This window comes from Pteronotus mesoamericanus, unplaced genomic scaffold (genome assembly GCF_021234165.1).
Source record: "Pteronotus mesoamericanus isolate MK-2021 breed Mesoamerican mustached bat unplaced genomic scaffold, CSHL_Meso_final contig_163, whole genome shotgun sequence".
Taxonomy (NCBI): Eukaryota; Metazoa; Chordata; class Mammalia; order Chiroptera; family Mormoopidae; genus Pteronotus; species Pteronotus mesoamericanus.
In genome coordinates, this window is record NW_026555064.1 from 441,405 (window position 1) to 463,180 (window position 21,776).

Here is a 21,776-nt window from a genome sequence, read left to right on the forward strand (position 1 = left end):
CTTTTTTTTTTGTCAGGGCAAGTGGGGAAATTATATTCTCCTTACAGCTCAGGGAAGTTGCATTTTTATTCCCTAATTTTAAGAATTTTATAGTGAAGACTGAAGAATAATAAATAAGAAAAGATAATCCAGGTGAAAGAAAAATGCATAATATTATTGGATGATTGGAAGGATTGCCGCTGTCCATAACTCATCATACACTGTGAGAAGTTAGGGTGACTCATCATACACTGTGAGAAGTTAGGGTGAAATCTCAATGCATGAGTCTCTCTCTGCACCTGGTAGGAGAGGGTGCGTCTCCACAGTGATGCTCTGAGGTTTACAGTTCACTGCAGCTGTGCCTTCAGCAGGAAAACAAATGAGGTGAAAAAGGGTTGTTGGGAGAAATGGAAGGAGATAGCAGTCCAGCAGAACATTATTATACATCACCGGTTACTGAAATAACATGTGTTAAGAGATATCTTTGTCGAATTATATTGTCATTAAGACCTAATAAGAAACATCTATATGCCAGACAGCCAGAATCACAAGATTTCAAGCTAAATATGGCAGAGTCCCATTAAGATTTTACAACCTCATGGGGAGATGTCTTAACATATACATCAAAATTAATTAAATGCTATAAAAGAGAGATATTAGAAAAGTATTCGTAGTTAATTATTACGATCTAATCCAACTGTATCCATTTGAATCTATTTGGTGATTTGCTGGCTGAATTTCTCTAAGGTTCAGGTGCATCATCAGTTTTGTAAAATCTGAGGCCAATAGCTGGACTCCCTTGGAAGTTGTTGCGCATCAACATCTGTACCGTAATAACATTAGTGCTTGTTATGCACCGTAAGTTAATTATGAGAATAATTAAGAATAAAATGCTATGAGGGCAGTGTTGGAAGATACAGGGCATAGGACATCAAAACTCTCTATGTGGGTGTGAGTGTGTCTGTGTGAGTTCTTTGGACATGAGGCATGAGGCACCCGAAGAGTTTTGACTTTAAAGTCATCCCACAGATTTAAGCCTCAGTTCTGGCCTCAGTACTGGTTACTTTTGACTCTGATGATTCACTAAGCCTCTCTTATGTTTAGTCTCCTCATCTGTTGTAATGTCTATCTCAAAGGGTTGTGGTGTGGTATTAAGAGACTCTCTAAATCAAATATAAATAAATACATTTATCCTAATTACCCTTGCATAAATTGGGGCATATATATTTTTCATTTTGAATATGTGAAAACTGTGTTGATCAATGTTCCCTAGTTATTTCCATTCAGATCACTGAGATTCCTAAAATTGCATGTTTACTTTGTTCATGACTTAGTTTGTATGTTAAATTAAAATAATCAAAGTAGTATAAATAGAGCTGTATGATGTTGGGGTAGTATATAGACTCAGAAAAGACTTAGTAAGTTTCCTGATAGAAATGTTTGGGTTATTTTGATGAGGTAATATTTACCTTTAAGAAACTACATATTAGAACCTTTCACAAAAAATTTTATCAACACCCATTTCCTCTGAAGTCATACTTAGAGCTTTTTAACCCTGGAGAGTGAGATTTGAATCCTGAAATAAATGAAGGATGCCAACATTCACTACACCTCTGCATCCCAAACCCAGTGTGAACTGTACACTTTACTTCTCGGAATTTCCACCAGAGCCTTACTGATGCTTGTCATAGCATTTTTAATACGCTTATTTATCAGTTTCACATCATATTGAACCTGAGAACTAGAAGAGAAATGGGCAAAGCTTTTGGGAGTAAGTATACTATTAGCTGGAGAAGTGGCCCCATACACACCCAGAGCAGGACATAGTAACCTTAATGTCAACATAGATGTGGATTATTGCAGATTCCAGTCATCTGTGTTCATAGTGCCTACTATGAGTCACTGAGAAAGAATGTCAGCTATCCGCTTTCCACGAAGGTAGACATGTATATCATATTTTATTATGTTGCCATCTAAGAATTTGATGTGGAATGTTCACTTGCCTGGAATCTTAAGAAGCATTACAGTATTTAGAGTGACAGCATGAAAGATTGGATCTAAGAAAGTACAAGAATGAGAGGAGAGGGAGCAACAGCAAAGAGCTTGAATGGAGACAAAGAGGTAGAACAAAACCTGTGGTCATGGCCCAATGACAAGATGAGCAAAGGATGAAGCCACACTTTGAGGGCTGGAGGTTTCTCAACTCTAACGCTTATAAGCATCACCTAGGGGGCCCAGTGAAAATGCAGAATTACAAGCCCTCTCTTCGGAGAACATTTCCAGTTTAAATGGGTGTAATCCATGGCTTACACTTTGAGAAATAGTACCAGGGAAGATGGGGCCATTTGCTGAAGGTTTTGTGCGGAAGAGTAATGTTAAAAGTGTTCCAGAAACATTAACCTGGTGGAGTGGCACGCCAGAGGCCGTGTGAGAGCTACCGATGAGTTCATCTAGAAGGTGATGAGAGCCTGGTCTGACATTTTGAGAGCAACATCAGGAAAGACAGAAAAGTCACTGGAGGTGTGCAGAGGGCAGGGCGGCCAGAATGCGGTGATTCACACTCAGTACGGGGCCGACGAGGGAGAGGCCAACGGCTGGGTTAACATACGAAGGTATCGCTGGAAAGGAAAACCATTTTAAAGGCAATGGATACACCTTGTGTTAGGTTTCTCTTTTATTTGATTGTAATTAGTCTGGTTTCTATTTAAGGTTTATTCATGAATTAATATAACTCAATGATAATATGGTTGGATCTGAATTTCACTCCTTACCAAAACCTAGACAATACACTGAATTTCAGGGGTTTTTTTTAATCTCTAAAAGGGTGACAGATCTGCTCCACAGAATTATTGTGAGCAATAAGTGTAGGCATAGGGTTTTTTGTGTCCCTTCTCTAAGTTGTAAACATCAGAGAAAAGCTACTTGCCTTTGGTCTCAGAATTCTCTTTGGAGAACAAGAATTTTAATTTATTTGTACATATTGACTTTTCTTCCTCAACATGGAACTTGTAAACAAGATGCATCAAAATTTCTGAGGTTATTTTGACTGTGTTTAAAGAAATAGTACATTACTCACCACTGTATACTATATGTAAGGACTCACAGACTTCTAACCGCTTCTAAGCCAGAGGACTTCAAAGTATACTTTTTCTGTGCTGAGTTCCAACTGTGAATTCTTAGCTCCAGTTGCTAATTCACCAGCTCTTGGCTTTAGAACATAGACCAAGCAAGTAATGGTGAAAAACACTACTTTTCAGTGCTCTTTAGGGAAGTGGTTACCAATTTCAGGCTCCGAGCATACTCTTTGGGGCTATTGTGAGAGGACCATATTTGCCACAACAGTTGTATTTTAAATACAGGATGATTCAGATGAACATAGAGGGGTTGGTTCTCTCCTAGAGAAAAACCTAAGCCAATTTAGCCACATTGATGGCTTAAAAGGGAAAGATAATGAGTTTTGTTTGGTCAATATTTTTTTTTTTTAAGGAAAAGATACAAACTGTAATGTTTTCAGCCAAAATGTCATTTTTTTCTAACCATGAGCTGGGAAATGTTACAGTTCCTCTCTTAAAAGTCAGCTTTTCCCTCCATGTGACTGTAACACCAGGACGATGAGCTCCGTGGGGCCTGGTGATACCCCTGTGTCGGAGAGTTGTGCATCGTGGGTTTGGAAAGCTCCTTTCGCTGCTGCTGGGTGGTGAAAAGAAGACTCTAAATGTATATGTGTTAAGCCTGGGAGAACCTGGAAGCGTTTTGAGCTTGGCAAAATTAAATTTCACATTGAGATGTTTTATGTTTAGCAAAACTCAAAACATATTTTGAGAATTGCTTTGTCCCTTAAGTTTATACCTCTGGGTATTTAAAGCAATATTTTGATTTCTGGTTCATTTCCAATATTTTATGAGAGATTTCTGATAACCATGGGTCCTTCTTCTTTGAACTTGGAAATTTTGTTTTGCCAACATTAAATTGCCTCTCAGTCTGAAAGCCTGAGTTCAGTTTGAAACTTTAATTTGCGCCTTGATGATTGGCCAGATATTCTCAGTCACTCCCAGTATGTTTATGTTCAATTATACTGAAATGCGTAATTAGTCTGTCTTACGATTGGATATGTAGTTTTACCTGCATTATATCATGTTTCAGTGGACATTCGCTTAGAAAGAAATTAGGACCCTAAGCCATTTAACATCAAGATTGTCTATAACTTTTATTTGGTAGAGTTGGAATGCATAAGATTGTAAGTATTTATATATACACTCATTTTTATAATGCTGCATATATGTTGAATATATTCACACAGGCTCCAAATTCAGCAATTCTCTCTGTAAGCCAAGTTCTGAGAAAAATATATGGAAAATCTCCTTGAATGGATACAAGTTCTGATAGCAGGGAGTGTCATAAATTGGTTGTTTTTTTCTCTTTGTTTTAGAAATGACCTAACAAAAGTGTCTTGGGGTCTCCTTTTCTCTTCCTATCATAGATGTGTAGCATTCTTGGGGTCATGAAAATAAACTGCAGAGCACAAGTTCAAAATTATTCATCAGTATACTTGGACTTTTTCATATTAAAATGTTGAAAACATTAACTGATCTTTGAAGAATCTTGTTTTGTATATTTTATTATCACTAGGGCACATTCTTATCATATAAAGTTTATGGGAAGTTGTTATTCCTAGCTAGGGTTTTATTCTGTGTAATGTTGTGTGTATAATTTTACCGGACTCTGCAGTTCCCACACAGATTCTCATTCTGCGTGACTCTAAGGGAATTCATGAACATGAAATACACCCACTACCAAAGATTCTGAGTATCTCACTACTTTATAAGATGTAAACATTGACCTTTTAATGACTATTCTAAGGCCATAGAAGATAACTTTTTTTAATAGAAAGTAAATTAAAAAATTTTTTCATCTCAGCTTTTGCCTATGAATATTTATAATGATCAGATAATTTTTATATTTATTCACTACTTTTGTGCTTAAAGATGACCTATTCTAGAAGTACCACATTTTAAAAATACTGTAAACATTGTTGTTTCTTTAGGAAACCTTCCTTTCTTTGTTTTTTAAATGTAGAAAAGAAGGAATACAAACACATTCACAATGATTTTAGAAATAATTCAGTGGGAATGCACGACAGTGGACAGTAACAGAAATATGACCAAATATAATGCTCTTAAGCAGGTGCATTCTCTGAGACCTTTAAGGTATATTAGAGACTATCAGTTTTCCATGCCATTAGACTGTATGAGGCAGGAGTATTTTTTTATGCTCTCAAGAAAGTTTCTGTCTTTCACCTGCAGTTTGTAATTACTCATAAATCGTTCTCTGTCTTTTGTTAGCATTTAACAGGTACCATAGCATTTAGCATTAGCCACCTTATTTGCTGTCCTTACACTTACTATTTTCCCTATATTGCACAAAACCTGATACATCACACCAAGGTGCCTTTTTGTAATCTATCATGCCAAGTGAACAGTTCTACTGTTAGCTTATGCCAGAGGCCATTTGTGTTCCACCTACAACCAGTGATGAGGTCCTCATTGATAGCCCCAAATCCCCGTCTCTCAAATCTCATTTAGTGCCTATTTATGTGCACCAATATTGGCACCAACTGTCACAGGTTGGTTTACTCGAGAAACAGAATCTCTGATGAAGGTTAGCATTGAGGAGTTTGTCAAGGAGAATTCTTGGGATCCCCATTTATGAAAGGGGAGGAAACAGGATTGGACAGAGGAAGATACTGGGCTATAGCCCAGTCTCAGTGTAGTCTCAGTGAAGGCCTCAGACAGGCCTTGAGCTCTGATGCTAGGATGACCCATCAGAGATGTTCCAAGTTGGGTCGAGGGGCTATACCCTTGTGCGCCCTGCTCTACCAGGCCCTGGCTGCTAGCCACTTACAGGAAGTGGGTGTGACTGTGGACGAGGCAGCTTTTCAACAAGAGGGCTGACAGCTGAAGTCTTTCCAGTCAACAGCCATTACAACATCTGGGAATAAATTCTTCAACAAGAGGAGGGATCTGGGCAGTGTTAGAGCATCCTCTAAAAATACTGTAGAAAAGACTCTGGTAGTGGTTCCCACTCCCATCCCTCTTCATATTTATAGGGGTAGTAGAAACAGAAAACTTCTAGGCTACTGTATGGGGAAAAAAAAGTCTACCCTTAAATATAACACCACACCCAGACACATTTACAAATAATTTCTGCCAACTATTTAAGGAATAAACAATCCTATTCTTAGACCCAAGTGACTAGAAAAGGAATAATGTTTGCCAACTCATTTTATGAGGTTATTATAGCTTTGATTCTAAAGCTAGACTGTGAAATAACAGAAAAATAATACGGGCCAATCTCTTTTAAAATCAATATGTTAAAATCCAAAATAGGAACATGAGAGGATACTTTGAGCTGATAAAGTATCTGCCAAAATCCTTTAAAAGAAAGTCAGCAGTAAAATATGAGAAGGCTTTTCTTTAATAGTTGTAAGTCAGATATCCTGCTATCAGTGCTTATTTTCAATATTGCATGACTATGAAACTAAATGTCTTTAAAATGACAAAGTTTTTATGTAAATTTTTAGAGTCTTGAAATTATAATCAAGATCTCAAAAGAATTTTCCTTGTAGCTTGGTGATGTGCTTTTAAGATTCATATTGAAAATCATATTGCTGAGAACAACAGAGAAAATTTTGAAAACTTAGGTAAGGGGTTAATCCTATTATATGTAAAGATACATCATAAAGAGATGATTATTGTGGAATTGTAAGTAAGGTAGTTCTTACTTTTAATTTTTGAAGAATAAGTTCTATTTTTTATTTTTGGAGGAAACTCCATACTGTTTTCCCAGCGGCTGCCCCTGTTTGCATCCCCACCAACACCCTTCTGAGGGTTCCCTTTACTCCACCACCTCGCCAGTGCGTGGTGTTGGTTGGTTTATTGATGACAGCCATTCTGGCAGGTGGGAGGTGATATCTCATTGTGGTTTCACCTTGCATTTCTCTGATGATGAGTGACATTGAGGATGCTTTTATATGTCTGTTGACCATCTGTATGTCCTCTTTGGAGAAGTGCCGATTCAGGTCCTCTGCATGGTTTTTAATTGGACATTTCCACTTTTCAATAAAGTACATTGTGTCCATATGCCAGTGCAGGTAACATCCTTGTTTTTGCAAGCCAAAAAGGAAAGGAACCACCTCTTGCTTTATGTCCCATATGAGACCTTTATGTAATTGAGTCACCAGCGTGACTCAAATTGAAATTTTTAACCAGGCAGTGCTTCCAACTTAGTATCTAACTTTAACAAAAGACCTAAAGTAAGTGATAATAAACTGCTGTATCAAGTAAGGGATAGATATTATAATGCAATGTAAATTCTATCAATAGGTTAGTGGTATGAATAAATATCCTAGAATTTTCTAAGGTTTAAAGGAGATAGTGGTGATGAGGGTACTTCGTTAATATTAAGCACCAAACATTTGATATTAGTATAACTTATTGACATTTTATGGACCTTTAAATGTAAAAGTTTAAAATGTTGAAAATAATATTCACTAGGTATATGTTACAGACCTTCCCATTTTTTGCTTGTTTTGGTGTGAATAAAATTCCTTTTCATTATCCTCCCAATTGTTTGCAGTCTCTGAGGCTATGAGGACAAGAAATAGAAATCAGTATGTGGAGTCAAGTTTTTATAATGTCAGTGCATTTTTAAATTGTATAAAGTTTATTTCACTGAGCACATGCTGTTTTGTGGGTTGTACAGTGGGAGATATTAACCGAAGTAAAAGGACTCCAGCCTTTGACTTGGGCCCAAGAGGAAATCTTTCACAATGATGAATAACAACCAGAAAGGTTGGAATGCAACATTTTCTCTCTTAACCTATCATAACGTAGGCCAAATGAAAATGGAAAAAATGGTAAAAAAGATTCTTCTGTTTGTGTGAAACGGAGACCAGCCAGCGTGTAAAATATAGCTAGAATATAGAAAATAATAAATATGCATGAACAGTTTTACTTCCAGGAAGACAGCAAGATTTACTCCAAGAGCTAGTGTCAATATTTAGGAAAAAAACAAACGTAATGTAAAAAGAAGTGTCAGGGTTGACTTCTACACTGGCCACAAATGTAATCAATAAAGGAAGAAAAAAAAAAAAACAAGTGTTTGCTCTGTCATTACAAGATGTATGACATGGGAAATATAAATAAAACAAATTTGCTTGTGATTGAATACAGTATATTCATTATTTGCACAGAATAAGAAAGGCAGTTTTAAAAAGCTTATGAACTACAATATTTCATTTAATGAAACCTTGTGAAAGAAAATATTAGGCTGAACAAGAAAAGTTTACTATTTATTTATACATTTCTTGATCAAAGTTCTCTTCTGTCAATGTTTTCGTTTTTGAGACAAAGAGCTCAAAATGAATATTTGTGGTATGGGTGACATTTTAAAAATGTTCTGAGAAATCCTATCCATGGGCATTGTGGGCTATAAATGCAGATTGATATGGTATTTCAATGGATCTTTTGTTATGGGAAAATTTTTTGTTTTCTGACTTAGAAAGAAAGGTATGTTTATTTGAAAATTTAACGTTTAATCATATTGCTTTTGAAACAGAAAAGAAGATTTTAAAAAGACAACTTGTTGCTTGTGTTCTGTATTCAGAATCTATTGATCAATCTAGATTAATCTTGAAACTTGTTAATAGCATGAAAAATGACTTTATTATCAAATGCCTTCATATTCTGGAGGTCTGTGGAGTATATGTATGTTTACTTGCTTTGTATTTCAGATTGAACATTTGCTTTTGTATTGAGATTATATTTTATTTCTTATTCAGGAAATAATTGAAGAAAACTGTGTTTAACTCTAGCAGCAGTTTTGTATTCTTTGAAGAGCCCTCTAAATTTGGAGTATGTTTGGACAGTGTACTTATTTATTTATTTGAATAACCAATGATCAAGCAGTATGTACCTTTTTATATTGCACCAAGCACCTCCTTGCTCAAAAAAAAAAAAAAAAAAAAAAAAAAGGAAAAGAATAAAATCTGCTGTGGTAGGTAAATGCATCTTGTTTTAAAATAGCTAGGTAAGAGTCATGTTATTCAGAAACACCTTTCAGTTTGGTTTATGAGGGAAAGATGAGTAACAAATTTTATTTAACTCATCATTTGTGGTTAACTAAACTTTTTAATGTAGTTCAGAAGGTTTTGTTCAGGTTATGTAATTGAATATGGTGGAAGTGAAAATACAGTTGTTGAAAAAAATCCCTATAAAATATTTAAACAAAACATTGCATGGGAGGCTTTCTTAATGAACAACCACTAAAATAATTGGACTGCAAATACTTTTTTTTATTAGAAATTTGAGAAAGAAATGTACTAAATGAAAAACATTCTTATCCTCATTTTTTGGAAGAGTAGTTCTGAGAGTCTATATAAAAATATATCTTTATTTATTTTTGTATTGTATCAGGAGTTTTTAAAATTTTAGATAATTGTTTCCCACAGTTGAAACTTAAATTAAATTTCACATGTGTCATCTTGGGAGAAAAAACTTCTGCACATATGAAATGCCACCGGAAAATTATTTTCTCTTTCAAGTGGTGTAACATCGTCTCCAAAATGTATATATTAGAAATTTGCCAAAGCTTACTTTTCCTTGGGAATTTGCTTAGACGTTGTCAATCATGTAAAAATAGTTGACTTTTGAGCCTTCCTGTCGCCCTTGTCTGAGGAAACTTTCACTTGGCCTTTATTGGAGGCCTTCACATGACATCATTCTTCCTCCCTAAATCCAATATCAATAAAAGCAGAAGGGTTAAGCTCTGTATGGAGAAAAGTGTAATAAGAAAGTGCTCTTGGCTATTGTTGAATCTTTGAGCTGCCTCTCCAAATCCCATAAATCTCAAGATAACTGATCTGTTAGTTCAATTATGTATTTTCTGAGTATAGCAGTGTGGGAGGGATCTAGAGAAAATGGGACACATTTTCAATAACTACACTTAATATATTCTACTGAAATATAAAAGGAAGTCAGTGTCCTTTTAATTGTTCTTATTAAAAAGCATACAGCATTTATCCACTCCAGATTCAAAGAATTTGAAGTATTCATAGTATTTGGGGTATTAAGGCAAATTTGTGAAGTATGTAGCAAGGCTAGCCTCCTTTTTGCTATACATAACTTACACTCCATTCTCTGGCATTTTCATTTACATTTTTTTTGTGCCTCAGAACAAATATTGGGGACTTAACTGTATATTAGGCCCCCTGGCAGTGAGGGTTGAATGATAGCAACACATGCTTCCTGTCCTGTGGTCAGTATTTTGAACTTAGATTTTGAACTTAGATTGACGAATCATATGATTGAAAATAACAGGAAGAAATCTTGTATGTTGCCTTTTTACAGAGAGAAGTGTAGGCAGGGCCTGGGAGCAGATGAGATGCCTAATGGTTAGTTGGGAACACGGGGTTGCTGAGAGGGCTTTCTGTAGGCGATGCCTGAGGAGGCTCTTACGCACTCATCTATCAGAGTGTGCTCTCTAGCATTGCAGTGACCAGACATCAGATATCTCAGCATTAATTCAAGTCAATATATTCAAGTTCTCTAGGGTATTCAGTTTGCAAGTATTTTCTCCTGAGTAGACTGAAGAAAGTCTGTGCTTCTGGCAAAAATAGTGGTTCTTTACTTTGTGTGATCTACTGGTGACCTCTCCTCTGCAAAACATGTGGTGGCTGTGTTTATCAACTCATACATACAAACTCATACAAACTCTGAGGAAATCACAGACTTGAAGCCCCCATGAAGCTGGTCCCTGGCCCACAGCTTCAAAACTGGAAGTGAGTGGAACAGACATAATTTAAAGTTTGACAAACCCACTGCCAGCATCATGCTTAATAGACAAAAACTACACACATTCACCTTAAAAGAGGGAACCAGACAGGGATGTCCACTTTCACCTCTCTTCTGCAACACAGTACTTGGAAGTCCTTGCCACAGCAACCAGACAAGAAGAAGAAATAAAGGGCACCCAAATTGGAAAGGAAGAAGTAAAACTGTCAGTATTTGCAGATGACATGATATTGTACATAGAAAAATTCCAAAGATTCCCCCAAGAAACTACTAGAACTGATAAATGAATTCAGCAAAGTAGCAGGACACAAAATTAATATCCAGAAACCTGTTGCATTTTTATATGCCAATAACAGACTAACAGAAATGGAAATTAAGAAAACAACCCCATTCACAATTGCTACACAAAGAATAAAATACCTAGGAATAAATCTAACCAAGGATATAAAAGACCTGTGCTCGGAAAAATTATAAGACACTGAAGAAAGAAACAGAAGTAGATACAAATAAGTGGAAGCACATACCGTGTTCATGGATAGGAAGAATTAACATCACTAAAATGTCCATGTTACCCCAACCAATCTGTAGGTTCAGTGCAATTCCTAATCAAGATTCCAATGATGTATTTCACAAAAATAGAACAAACATTTCAGAAATGTACATAGAACCACAAAAGGTCTCACATAGCAACAGCTATCCTGGAAAGAACGAAGTTGAAGGAATCATGCTACCTAACATCAAACTATACTATAAGGCCAAACAAAACAGTGATCAGAACAGCATAAAAGCAGACACATAGATCAATGGAAAAGAATAGGGAGCCTAGAAATAAACTCACACCTTTATAGTCAGTTAATATTCAACAGAGGAAGGAAACATATACAATGGGCTAAAGACAGTTTTTTCAATAAATGGTGTTTGGAAAATTGTACAGACACATGCAGAAAAATGAAACTAGGCACCTTCTCGCACAATGTACAAGAATAAATTCTAAATAGATCAAAGTCTTAAATGTTAGACCAAAAACTATAAAAATCCTAGAAGAAAACATAGGCAGCCAAATCTCAGACATTGTTTGTAGCAATATTTTATCGGATATATCTCCCCAGGCAAGGGAAACAAATGAAAAAGTAAACAAATGAGACTACATCAAACTAAAAAGGTTTTGTACAGCAAAGGAAATCATCAACAAAATGAAAAGACAACCCACAGAATGGGAGAACATATTCGTCGATACATTTGATAAAGACTTAATATCCAATATTTATAAAGAACTTACAAAACTCAACACACACACACACACACACACACACACACACACGCACACACACACACAACAAAGAACCCAATTAAAAAATGTCTACCTGAACAGACACTTCTCCAAAGAGGACATACAGATGGGCAATTGGCATATGAAAAGGTGCTCAAAGTTACTAACCATCAGAGAAATGCAAATTAAAACCACAATGGGATACCATCTCACACCTGTCAGAATGGCCATCATCAACAAACGACAAGTGCTGGTGAGAATGTGGAGAAAGGAGAACCCTTTTACACTGCTGGTGAGAATGCAAACTGGTGAAGCCACTGTGGAAAGTACAGGGGTACCTTAAAAAAATTAAAACTGGATCTGCCTCTTGACCCAGCTATCCCACTTTTGAGAATATATACAAAGGAACCCAAAACACTAATTTGAAAGAACATAAGCACCCCTATGTTCATTGCAGCGTTGTTTACTATTGCCAGGATATGGAAGGAACCCAGGTGTCCATCAGTAGATGAGTGGATAAAACAACTCTGGGACATTTACACAATAGAATACTAGTTGGCCATCAAAAAGAAAATTTTACCCTTTACAACAGTATGGATGGAGCTGGAAAAAGTTATGCTAAATGAAATAAGCCAGTCAGAAAAAGACAAATACCATGTAATTTCACTCATATGTGGCATCTGTTGAACAAACTGAACTAACAAGGAAAATAGGGACAGACTCACAGATGGAGGGCAGGAGGTCAGCTAGTGGGTGGGGGCGTTAGAGGGTGGAGGGATTGAGCAAAAATGCAAAAGGACTCATGGACTCGGACAACAGTGTGGTGACTGCTGGGGGAGGGGACTATAGGGGGACTAACTGGTAATGGAAAAAAAACAAGATTAAGTCAAAGTAAGGTTAGGATGTAGGGAATCACAATCTTGAAATGTTTATTCTCACTCTACACTGTTTTATAAAATGTGTTTACTTTGTTTCCTATAATAAAAGAACTCTGTCTTTCTTGGTCTCTGATTAAAAATTTTTTGGTAGTATGATGAATGCAAATAGCCTTCAGGAGAAAAGTGAAACCTGTGGTTTTCCATGTAGTTTAACAATTGTTCTTCTTGACATTTTATTTTGACCTATTGGTTAGCTCCCAGCCCATTTCTGACCATAGGAATCCAAGTGGAATTCCAGATAGGAAATACTCTAAATGCACATGAGCATTTCCCTGGTGTTGTCATCTATAGCCATGTCTTACGTTGCTTTCAGTTCCGCTGTCACTAACCTCAAATCACCGTGTTAAATAGGATTTAACACAGTGCGTGATAATCCATAGTTTTAAAACTGTTTCTCTTTAGTTCTGTTTTTTAATGCAAAATAAATAGAAAGAAAAACAAAAATAACTCCAAAGTGCATTTAAGAGTTACAAATATTTCAAAGCCTAAATAACAAATGTATGTCAGATTATAATGCAAACTCTAAATCCATATTAATATAAATTGTCATGATCCAGTGTGTTATACCAGTGCATAAGTAAAATATTTTAATACACAGAAAGAGGACACCTTGATTTAACTAGAGGGAAGAATTAAGGAAATCTTCAAATGTGTGAACTATAAAAGAAAGAAATTGTGCATTTTAAAACAATGTGATAGGTTGAAATTTCTAAGATGTCTATTTTCTTCTTTTGATAATGTTAAATTTTTTTGATTTATATTATTTTATTTAATTTTTAAATTTTATTTTTTAACTGTTATTCCATTACAGTTGTCCCAGTTTTCCCCCCGTTGCTCTCCTCTGCCCAAATCCCCCCCAACCAGTTTAAAGATATATAAAACTTACAATCTATCAAGTCTACACTCTACACATAAATTAAATTGGCTTAGTCACTCACTCCTACTTGTTCTCAAAGAAATACTTGGTTTTCTCCTGAAGCAGTTCATGGCATATTCAGAACCACTGAGCTACTCCGAAGCTATTAGATCAGAAAAAATAGCAATAGATTAAAAATGGGCTTATGTGCACCAGAATAGCTTTGTCTCTTTTTAAGTCATCTGGCCTCGTACGTTTTCTTCTCCCCAGAAGTAATGTTTTTTGCTTCTGTGAAGTGTTGTGTCCTTGGATTGCTGTTCTGTGTTTGATACCATCTATCAAGACATGAATCCGAATTCATGTGACAAGTCATTACAGGAAAATAAAAATCTAAAACACATTTGAGTTTTATTTTACCACACTACTTTTATTATATAAATGTAGCACTGACAATTTGTGTTTTGTTTGGTTGGGTGCCTCCGCTTCCAAGTCAACCATCTGATTCAGAGAGGAGTAAAAGTTTATTCTTGCAGGGGAAAAAGAAACACTACTAATAAAGATGATTACAATGATAATTACTTGTAGTGATGGGAGCTTGTTAAAAATGTAGCATTTGAGGCCTCTCTCCAGACCTACTCAATCAGAACCTGCATTTTAACCAGGTCCACTGTGATTCCGATGCAAATGGATGCTAGAGAAGTATTGTCTGAGTGTTTCCAGCCTCCTCCCGGCACTAAGAAAGGGAGAGCCAGGCTGAGAGTCAGTCAGACCCAGTCAGAGCCCACAACTGTTTGCATAACAAGTACGCGTGATAGAAGATTGAAATAATTTGTAAGCTTGGATTTACCTTCAAGTACGGTAAAATCTTGAAAGGAAAAAAAAAGCCAATGCAAACTTTACTTCTATGAAAACTAACAAGCCTTTTATATAATTGCAAAATACTTTATTTAAGCAGTCCATCTATTTCTTGGGGTGTCTGGCTTTAGGGGCCATGGAGGATTGGAAGTTTCTATTGTGTGTGTGTGAAGCTGGTTAGAATCTGGATTCAGTGTTAGGTATCAAGATCAATGTCTTCGCCAGTGCCATAAACTGTTTTACACTTCTCATTACTTGTTGCTATGATAGTAAAAGGTAGGAAGCATCTCTTTTCTTCTACAGACTGCCATCCCATTGGCATGGGGGCAGGCAAGAAGGGTTATTGAGAAAATTCTAACTCTAATAAAAGTTTTCTGTATGTTGAACTGATAAACTACATTGAGCTAATTTTTACTTTCTTTCTGGATTTACACATAAATCCAAGCTCTTCTTATCTCATGACAGTTTTTTTTAATGTGGGAATTAAACTGGGTAAATGATTCTGTGTCATAAACCTTCCATCAAAGCCTAAAGCATTGTATAACTTTCAGGATTCAAGTTTAAATTTCATAAGTTAACTAATTTTATTAATTTTATCGCTAAAATATATAATATTAAGGTTTGAACCAGTAAAGGACAGTGATTTGAAAAGCATGGATTTCGTCACTTTACATAAATTTTTCATGTATTTTCCTACTCTTGGTTTCACAGAAGAAAAATCTAAAGCAAAATTTTAAAAAGGAAATTTGTAAACCTGTATCAAGAAGCAAATATCCCAGCATTTTCAAGGCATTTGTCAATGTTTTATTGTCTCATGATTAACTTATTCTTTCTCCTAAGTATTCTGCTTCCTACATTTATAATATTTTGATATCTGGCAGTACTAAGGAGTTGATTACTTTTGGATTCAAAGAGACATTTTTTTTGTTATGATAGTTTCCTAATGATCCTTGTTTGCATTGATTTTGCTTTTAAATATTCTACATCTTAATTAAACTTTTCTTTTTTAGCTGTGTTTTGGGGTGATATTGCCTTAGATGATGAAGACTTAAATATCTTTCAAATTGATAGGACAATTGACCTTACACAGAACCCCTTTGGAAAAGTTGGACATACCACAGGTATGGTTGATTTTGACTTACTTTGCATTCATTTCAAAGAAAATATATTCTTGAAATGCTATACATTTTGGATCATTTTTAATATCTCTCTAATCAACTTTGATTTCCTAGACACAGATGAGCCTATTTATAAATTTAAGATTTGTTCATAGTTTTTATTTTATTACTTTATTTAACCAACAGATTGTGGTGTTTGCTATGTACTAGGCCTGGTTTAAGTGGTGTGGAGAGAGTAACTCTTTGAGTCTTCTTAACAATCACAAGAGGGTAGATACTAAGATAATTGTGACTTACGAGGGAGGAGATAAAGGTTTAAAAGGTCATAGAGTCCACTTGTTGTCACATAGCCAGCAAGTGTCTGCGTCAGGACCAAAATTCAGTTCTGAGGAAAGCCAAATTTCACACTCTTGAGCATTGTGTTCAGTTGCCTCCCATTTGCAGTTGCAAATAGTGAGTTGCAAAATGTAAATTACTCATAGAGCAATTATACACAAACTTATTTGAAAAAATTCATCTACCTACTTATATAGCTTTTATGAAAACCCAGAAGAGAATTTTAATTATAGCTTTTTGACATGTTTGAATTGTGCCCGTATGAGACTTGTAATATTTAAAAGGTTGTTTGGGTTTTCATTTTGAAATATTTTTGTTAAAGTAAAATTCTTTATAATAATTTGATATGATTTTTATTCTGTATTATATTTTGGAGAAAATTGCCACATTAAAAATTCTTTGGTAGCTATAACTGAAAAAATTATTCAGTGTTATGCTTTTTGATCTCATTGAAATTCCCTTTATATTCAACACTATATTTTCTTCTATGGAAAATAAAATATATAATTTATTTGCATCATCTAGCAGACAAAAATTAGACTTACACCTCTTTACTGTGAATTAATGTCTCTGTCCAATTTACTTTTTTTGCAACTTTTTATTTTGGCAAATTACAAACATATGGAAAAGTAGATAGGATAGTGTAAGAGATACCAACACAGTGGTATTCCCACTTACAGATTCAATAATTGTTAAATTTACCATATTTGCTCTGTGTGTGCCTACATGCATTAAGTGTGTATAGAACATTTTGTAATTAATTGCAAAGAACATAACTTTCTGACATTAAGTAGGTTAGCAAGCACTTGTAAAGAATAAGGACATTATGCTATATAATCAAAATACCACTATCACATGTAAGATATTTATACTAGATAATAAAACTTAAGGATTTATTTAAAATGATAACACACACTTCTTTAAAAATAGTATGCTCCAGCCTTTGTTATATGTAGTGATAAACTTTTCTGAAACAGACACCAAATATAGGAGGAACATTGCATTGTACTGTAATCACATATAGTACGTTTCTGTAGTACATTTCTATAATACATGTTTATTGACAACTCTCCAGTTGGCGTCCCACACTTAACGTGGCCACAGAGACAATGGATTTGGGAGAAGAGAGGAATGATACAACTCAGCAAATCCTAGATTTGTTGTGTTACATTTCATTTTTTATTTACGTTTTCATTAGCTTTAAGCTTTGTTCAGGTCATTTCTTTAACTCATTATCTGCCTTCGTTTTGGGACCATTCATTTTTTGTGATTTAAAGAATTTTAATAGTATTTAATTTAGTCACTTCATTTATAATTAAACCCTGAAATAGTAATAGCTGGAAGAAAAATACCATCCTTTAAAAATTTTAATAATATTTAATTTTGTCATTTCATTTATAGTTAAGCCCTGAAATAGTAATAGTTGGAAGAAAAATACCACACTTTTAGATAAATAGCATAAAACAGATTATATTGTCAGTCATAAAAAATACATTCTAAATTGCCATGTGACAGGTACATATGTTTGAAAGGAACTTACACTATTCAGTTGAATTTCAATGTGAAAGTGTCCTGTTTTAGTTTTTCACTCTATCTTTGCCTTTTCTTCTTAGCTTGTGCTGAGTTGATTGTATTTCTTATTTTTTTAATTTCAAAATATATAGTTTCCCCCATAAATATTTATTTAGCCTTAATATTTTTATTTTGTTTTAAGAATGTGAGAAATAACTACTTTTTTTCTTTTTTCTATTTCATTGAACTATCTAGAAAGAATTTTATTTTAATGACTGTAAAAATTATTCAAAATCCCTAAATATAAAAACATAATATACTTTGATAGACCTAAAACATTGTTTTTTCAAGTCTGTAATTAACCCTAATTACCTTAATACTAAGACTTTTTTCCTCACAATCTATTTCAGTCCTATGAAATATGAGATATAGTTGTTACATAATGGTCACTTTAAACATATAAATGCCATCTTTTAAGAATGTTTCTTGTAACTGCTTAGGAATGACTACGTTTAAGTATTACCTCATGTCTAAAATGTTTGATGAAAAAAACTTCAAAAATTTTTCTCAAGGGGCACAGCAAAAATGTAACTGTGTAATGCAGATAATTAAACAGAATCTTAGTGAGCGAGCACTCTAACTTATTTACCTTATAAGGACTTAATTGATTTTCATAAGGGGCTTATATGGTAATAATTCTTTATTATTTTTTATTAGCTTCAATCTAGATCATTAAGTTTGAGCATTAATTCAAAGAGGGAAAAACAGATATTGGGAGGTACTAGTTCAAAATCCAAGGACAATGTGCCATTTTCATGAATTTCCGGTCCTCTTTTTTTGTTTTAGGCCACAGAGGCTCATGAACCACACTCTTGGTAGTATGAGTTCATTTACACTTGTCCTGATCATAGTAGTCATATTGGTTGTTTGCTCAATGATCCTTCTTGGTTATTTGTCTATTAAAAAAACTAAAGAAGAAGGAAAACCAGAAGATAAAATTGAGAGAGCATTTTATGAAAGCCCTTGAATAAGAGGACTTGATTTCCATCAAATGATCTGCTTCCTGACTTATGACAGGAATCTACCTTTTCTAGTCTTTGTTGTTAAAATTGTAAGAAGATATATTTCCTTATTTTGATCCTCTCTTCTTCCTTTAAAGTTATGAAATTATTTACATCCCTTTTTGTAAATTTTGCAAATTACATAGCATAACACAATATATTTTGCAGTTGAATATCCTTTTGAAGTCTAACCTTGGGACTTTTTCCTAATTATGTATTATAACTAATTTTCAAAATTTATTATATGTATTATAAAATATGACACGCTCCTAGAAATATTTCAAAATTGATCATAGCTGTGGAGCAAAACTCACGCTATACGTTTGCTCTTCTGTTTTTAGTTCCCTTTGCTGATTTGACATCTGAAAATATTTAGTTTGCATCAGGGAAATAGCTAGAGTGCAACCAACAGGGCAGAACAACTTGCTGTCATTCTATGTGATGTCATGGTCACAGTGAAGAAAAATGTTTCACATTATCAGTGGGTGACTCAATTTCCATGATGTCCAAATAAAGTCATTTCGAATGCTCTCTGGATTTCCCCCATGCCTTGGTTTTAGTTTCCCAAATTTGTTAATGTGTAATTTTTATCTTCTAAGATTTATGGATAGTCATGACTCAAACTCTCTAAGACTACATAAAAAAGATATCCAAAGAGAAATTAACCTAGCCTATTACTTTTGTTTATTTATAAGAACTTTAAAATACAGTGTTTAATTTGATTATTTTCTTTTATTCCTTAAGGTGGATATGGAGACCATGGTATGTCAAAGAAACGAGGGGCCCTCTACCAGCTTATAGACAGGATAAGAAGAATTGGCTCTGGTATATCAATGTTTAAAGTTGCAGACGCTTGACTTGATGTACAGTAAATATTATACTCATAGCAGTTCAGTTTGCCATTATGATGCAAAGTATGTGAAGGATGTATGCTAAGAAAGAGTTTCTTATTTCTATTTTGTTAGTTGATACTTGATGTAAGTTTTCTAGAACTTAATTGTGGACAATTGAAATGTTATGTTAACTTATTTTCAGCTTCTCTTTTTTTAAAATGTATGAGGTATTTATTTTGTTGTTGATACTTATTTCTAGTAAATTGTGTATCACGCTAAGGTGTTTTTATCAAGCATCAGACTATATCAATTTTAACTGAATGAAAAATATCATGGCTGTTTTTAAATAAAATTCACTTAAAGTAAATTGACAAACTGATTTATTAGACTCAAAAGTAGCTGAAATTTTTTGACCCTTCCAAAATATATATAGAAAAACATTTTAAAAAACTGCCCTTTGGTTTTATAGTTAGTTAATATTTATAATATTGAATGTATTAACCCCTATTTGTAGATTTGAGTTTTTTAAAAGAATGTTCAAAGTTCAAATCCTAACATCCCTTAAATTGATGGTTCGTTATTAAATATTTGAAATCACATTCAAGTATTAATTTTCCTAAGTGAAGATGCTTTGCTCTGGGATATTAAAAAATATGCTGTACACTGTAATTAAAATAAAATAATATTGAATGTAAACTGTAATTGGAAAATAAAATTTAGAAAAAGATGTTAGGGATATGGGCATAAGGCATATATAGTCAATACTTGTGTATGAAGTGTATACTAGTGGCAGGATATTTGTGCTGGCAATGATAGGTGAATAAGAAAAAAATAATTATGCAAATTTAGTAACAAAAATTTATGAAAGGCCACCAAGAAAAGTTAACAACTACAGATTGGAAAGATGCCCCAGAATAGACTGCATTTTATGTTGAACTGTTCACTGTGTGCACTGATTATGCCATGTCCCCGGGTATGAATTCAGGGGAAGTTGGAATGGAGATAACCCATTGTCCCAGAACACTGAGCCCTTATCTGTCTTGAAGTTATTTCATTCATTAACTCTATGATACAATATTCATAATTTTAATCTGTACTACAGAATATCAATCCCCAAAAAAAGGATTAGGGATTTGGCAAGAGTAAGAAGAGTTTTGACTATCACAGGGGTTTTTAAACTTTGTGTTTTATTCTGGTGGTGAATTTCTTAGTGATCTAGTAAAGTAGAATACTTATATTAACATTAAAGAATTTTTCTGTGACCTTCGAAGTTTGCCTGACTTCTACTTCCTGTAGGCTGTTGTAGGAAAATTCATTAAAATTTGCTCATAGAGTATTAAAAAGTTGCATTTTGACATGATATACTGAAATATCTTAATGCTTTTTCAAGTATGTAATATCCATGAGGACTTTTTTAATGCATTTTAACTTCAGGCATACTTACACAAATATGTAAATAAGACATTTTAACTTTTGTCCTTTAAGAGGTAGATGATCCCCTGACCGAGGACTTCTGTTTCACAGAATCTTTTAAATGTCGCTGCAGGCTCGGAACAAAACAACACAGTTAAGGAAAAAGTACCTCTAAAATTCTCAGGGCAAAATGAGAAAAATCGAGTTCCTAGAGCTGCTACATCAAGAACTGACAGAATATGGCCTGGAGGCGTTATTCCTTACGTTATAGGAGGCAACTTCACTGGTAAGATATTCCCCGAGTGCCTATTGTGGTAAATAAATAATAATTATTATACTGATAAAGTGTACATTTTTATAGAATATTAATCTAGAAAACATAGTATTAAGTCAAACTTGAGAAATACTTCCCTCACTTCAGTTGTTAGTTTAGAATACCTTCACGTTGAAAAATACCTTTAGTCTTGAGTTCTAAGAGTCTCAAGTACAATTCTGGGTTTTAAACTGAGTTTCAAATGTGTCCATTAAACCTGGAAGCTGATTTCTCTTTAACTGACAGGAAGAATGTATGTCCTGCTTACAGGGCCTTGTACACACACATTTGTAGAGATAGTAAGCTTGAACATCCCAATTATAAAGCGAGTGTCCATTCTTAACAACGACTCGCTGGTGCAGCTCCAGGCCGGTATTCATTGGTCGACAATAGTGGTGGCATCTGAGCTGCCCAGCCAGACGTGGGTAGAGGAGTCCGCGTG

At 34.5% G+C, this 21,776-nt stretch overlaps 1 protein-coding gene across 1 annotated transcript in view; it reads left to right on the forward strand.

Moving 5' to 3' along the window:
* Positions 1 to 21,776, forward strand: part of TLL1 (tolloid like 1) — a 150,993-nt gene that overhangs the window by 57,336 nt on the left and 71,881 nt on the right. Inside the window, exons 2-4 of the mRNA XM_054562215.1 lie at positions 15,759 to 15,869; positions 19,520 to 19,600; positions 21,155 to 21,307. Of these exons, the coding sequence (XP_054418190.1) occupies positions 15,759 to 15,869; positions 19,520 to 19,600; positions 21,155 to 21,307 (345 nt within the window). The remainder of the gene's footprint in view (positions 1 to 15,758; positions 15,870 to 19,519; positions 19,601 to 21,154; positions 21,308 to 21,776) is intronic.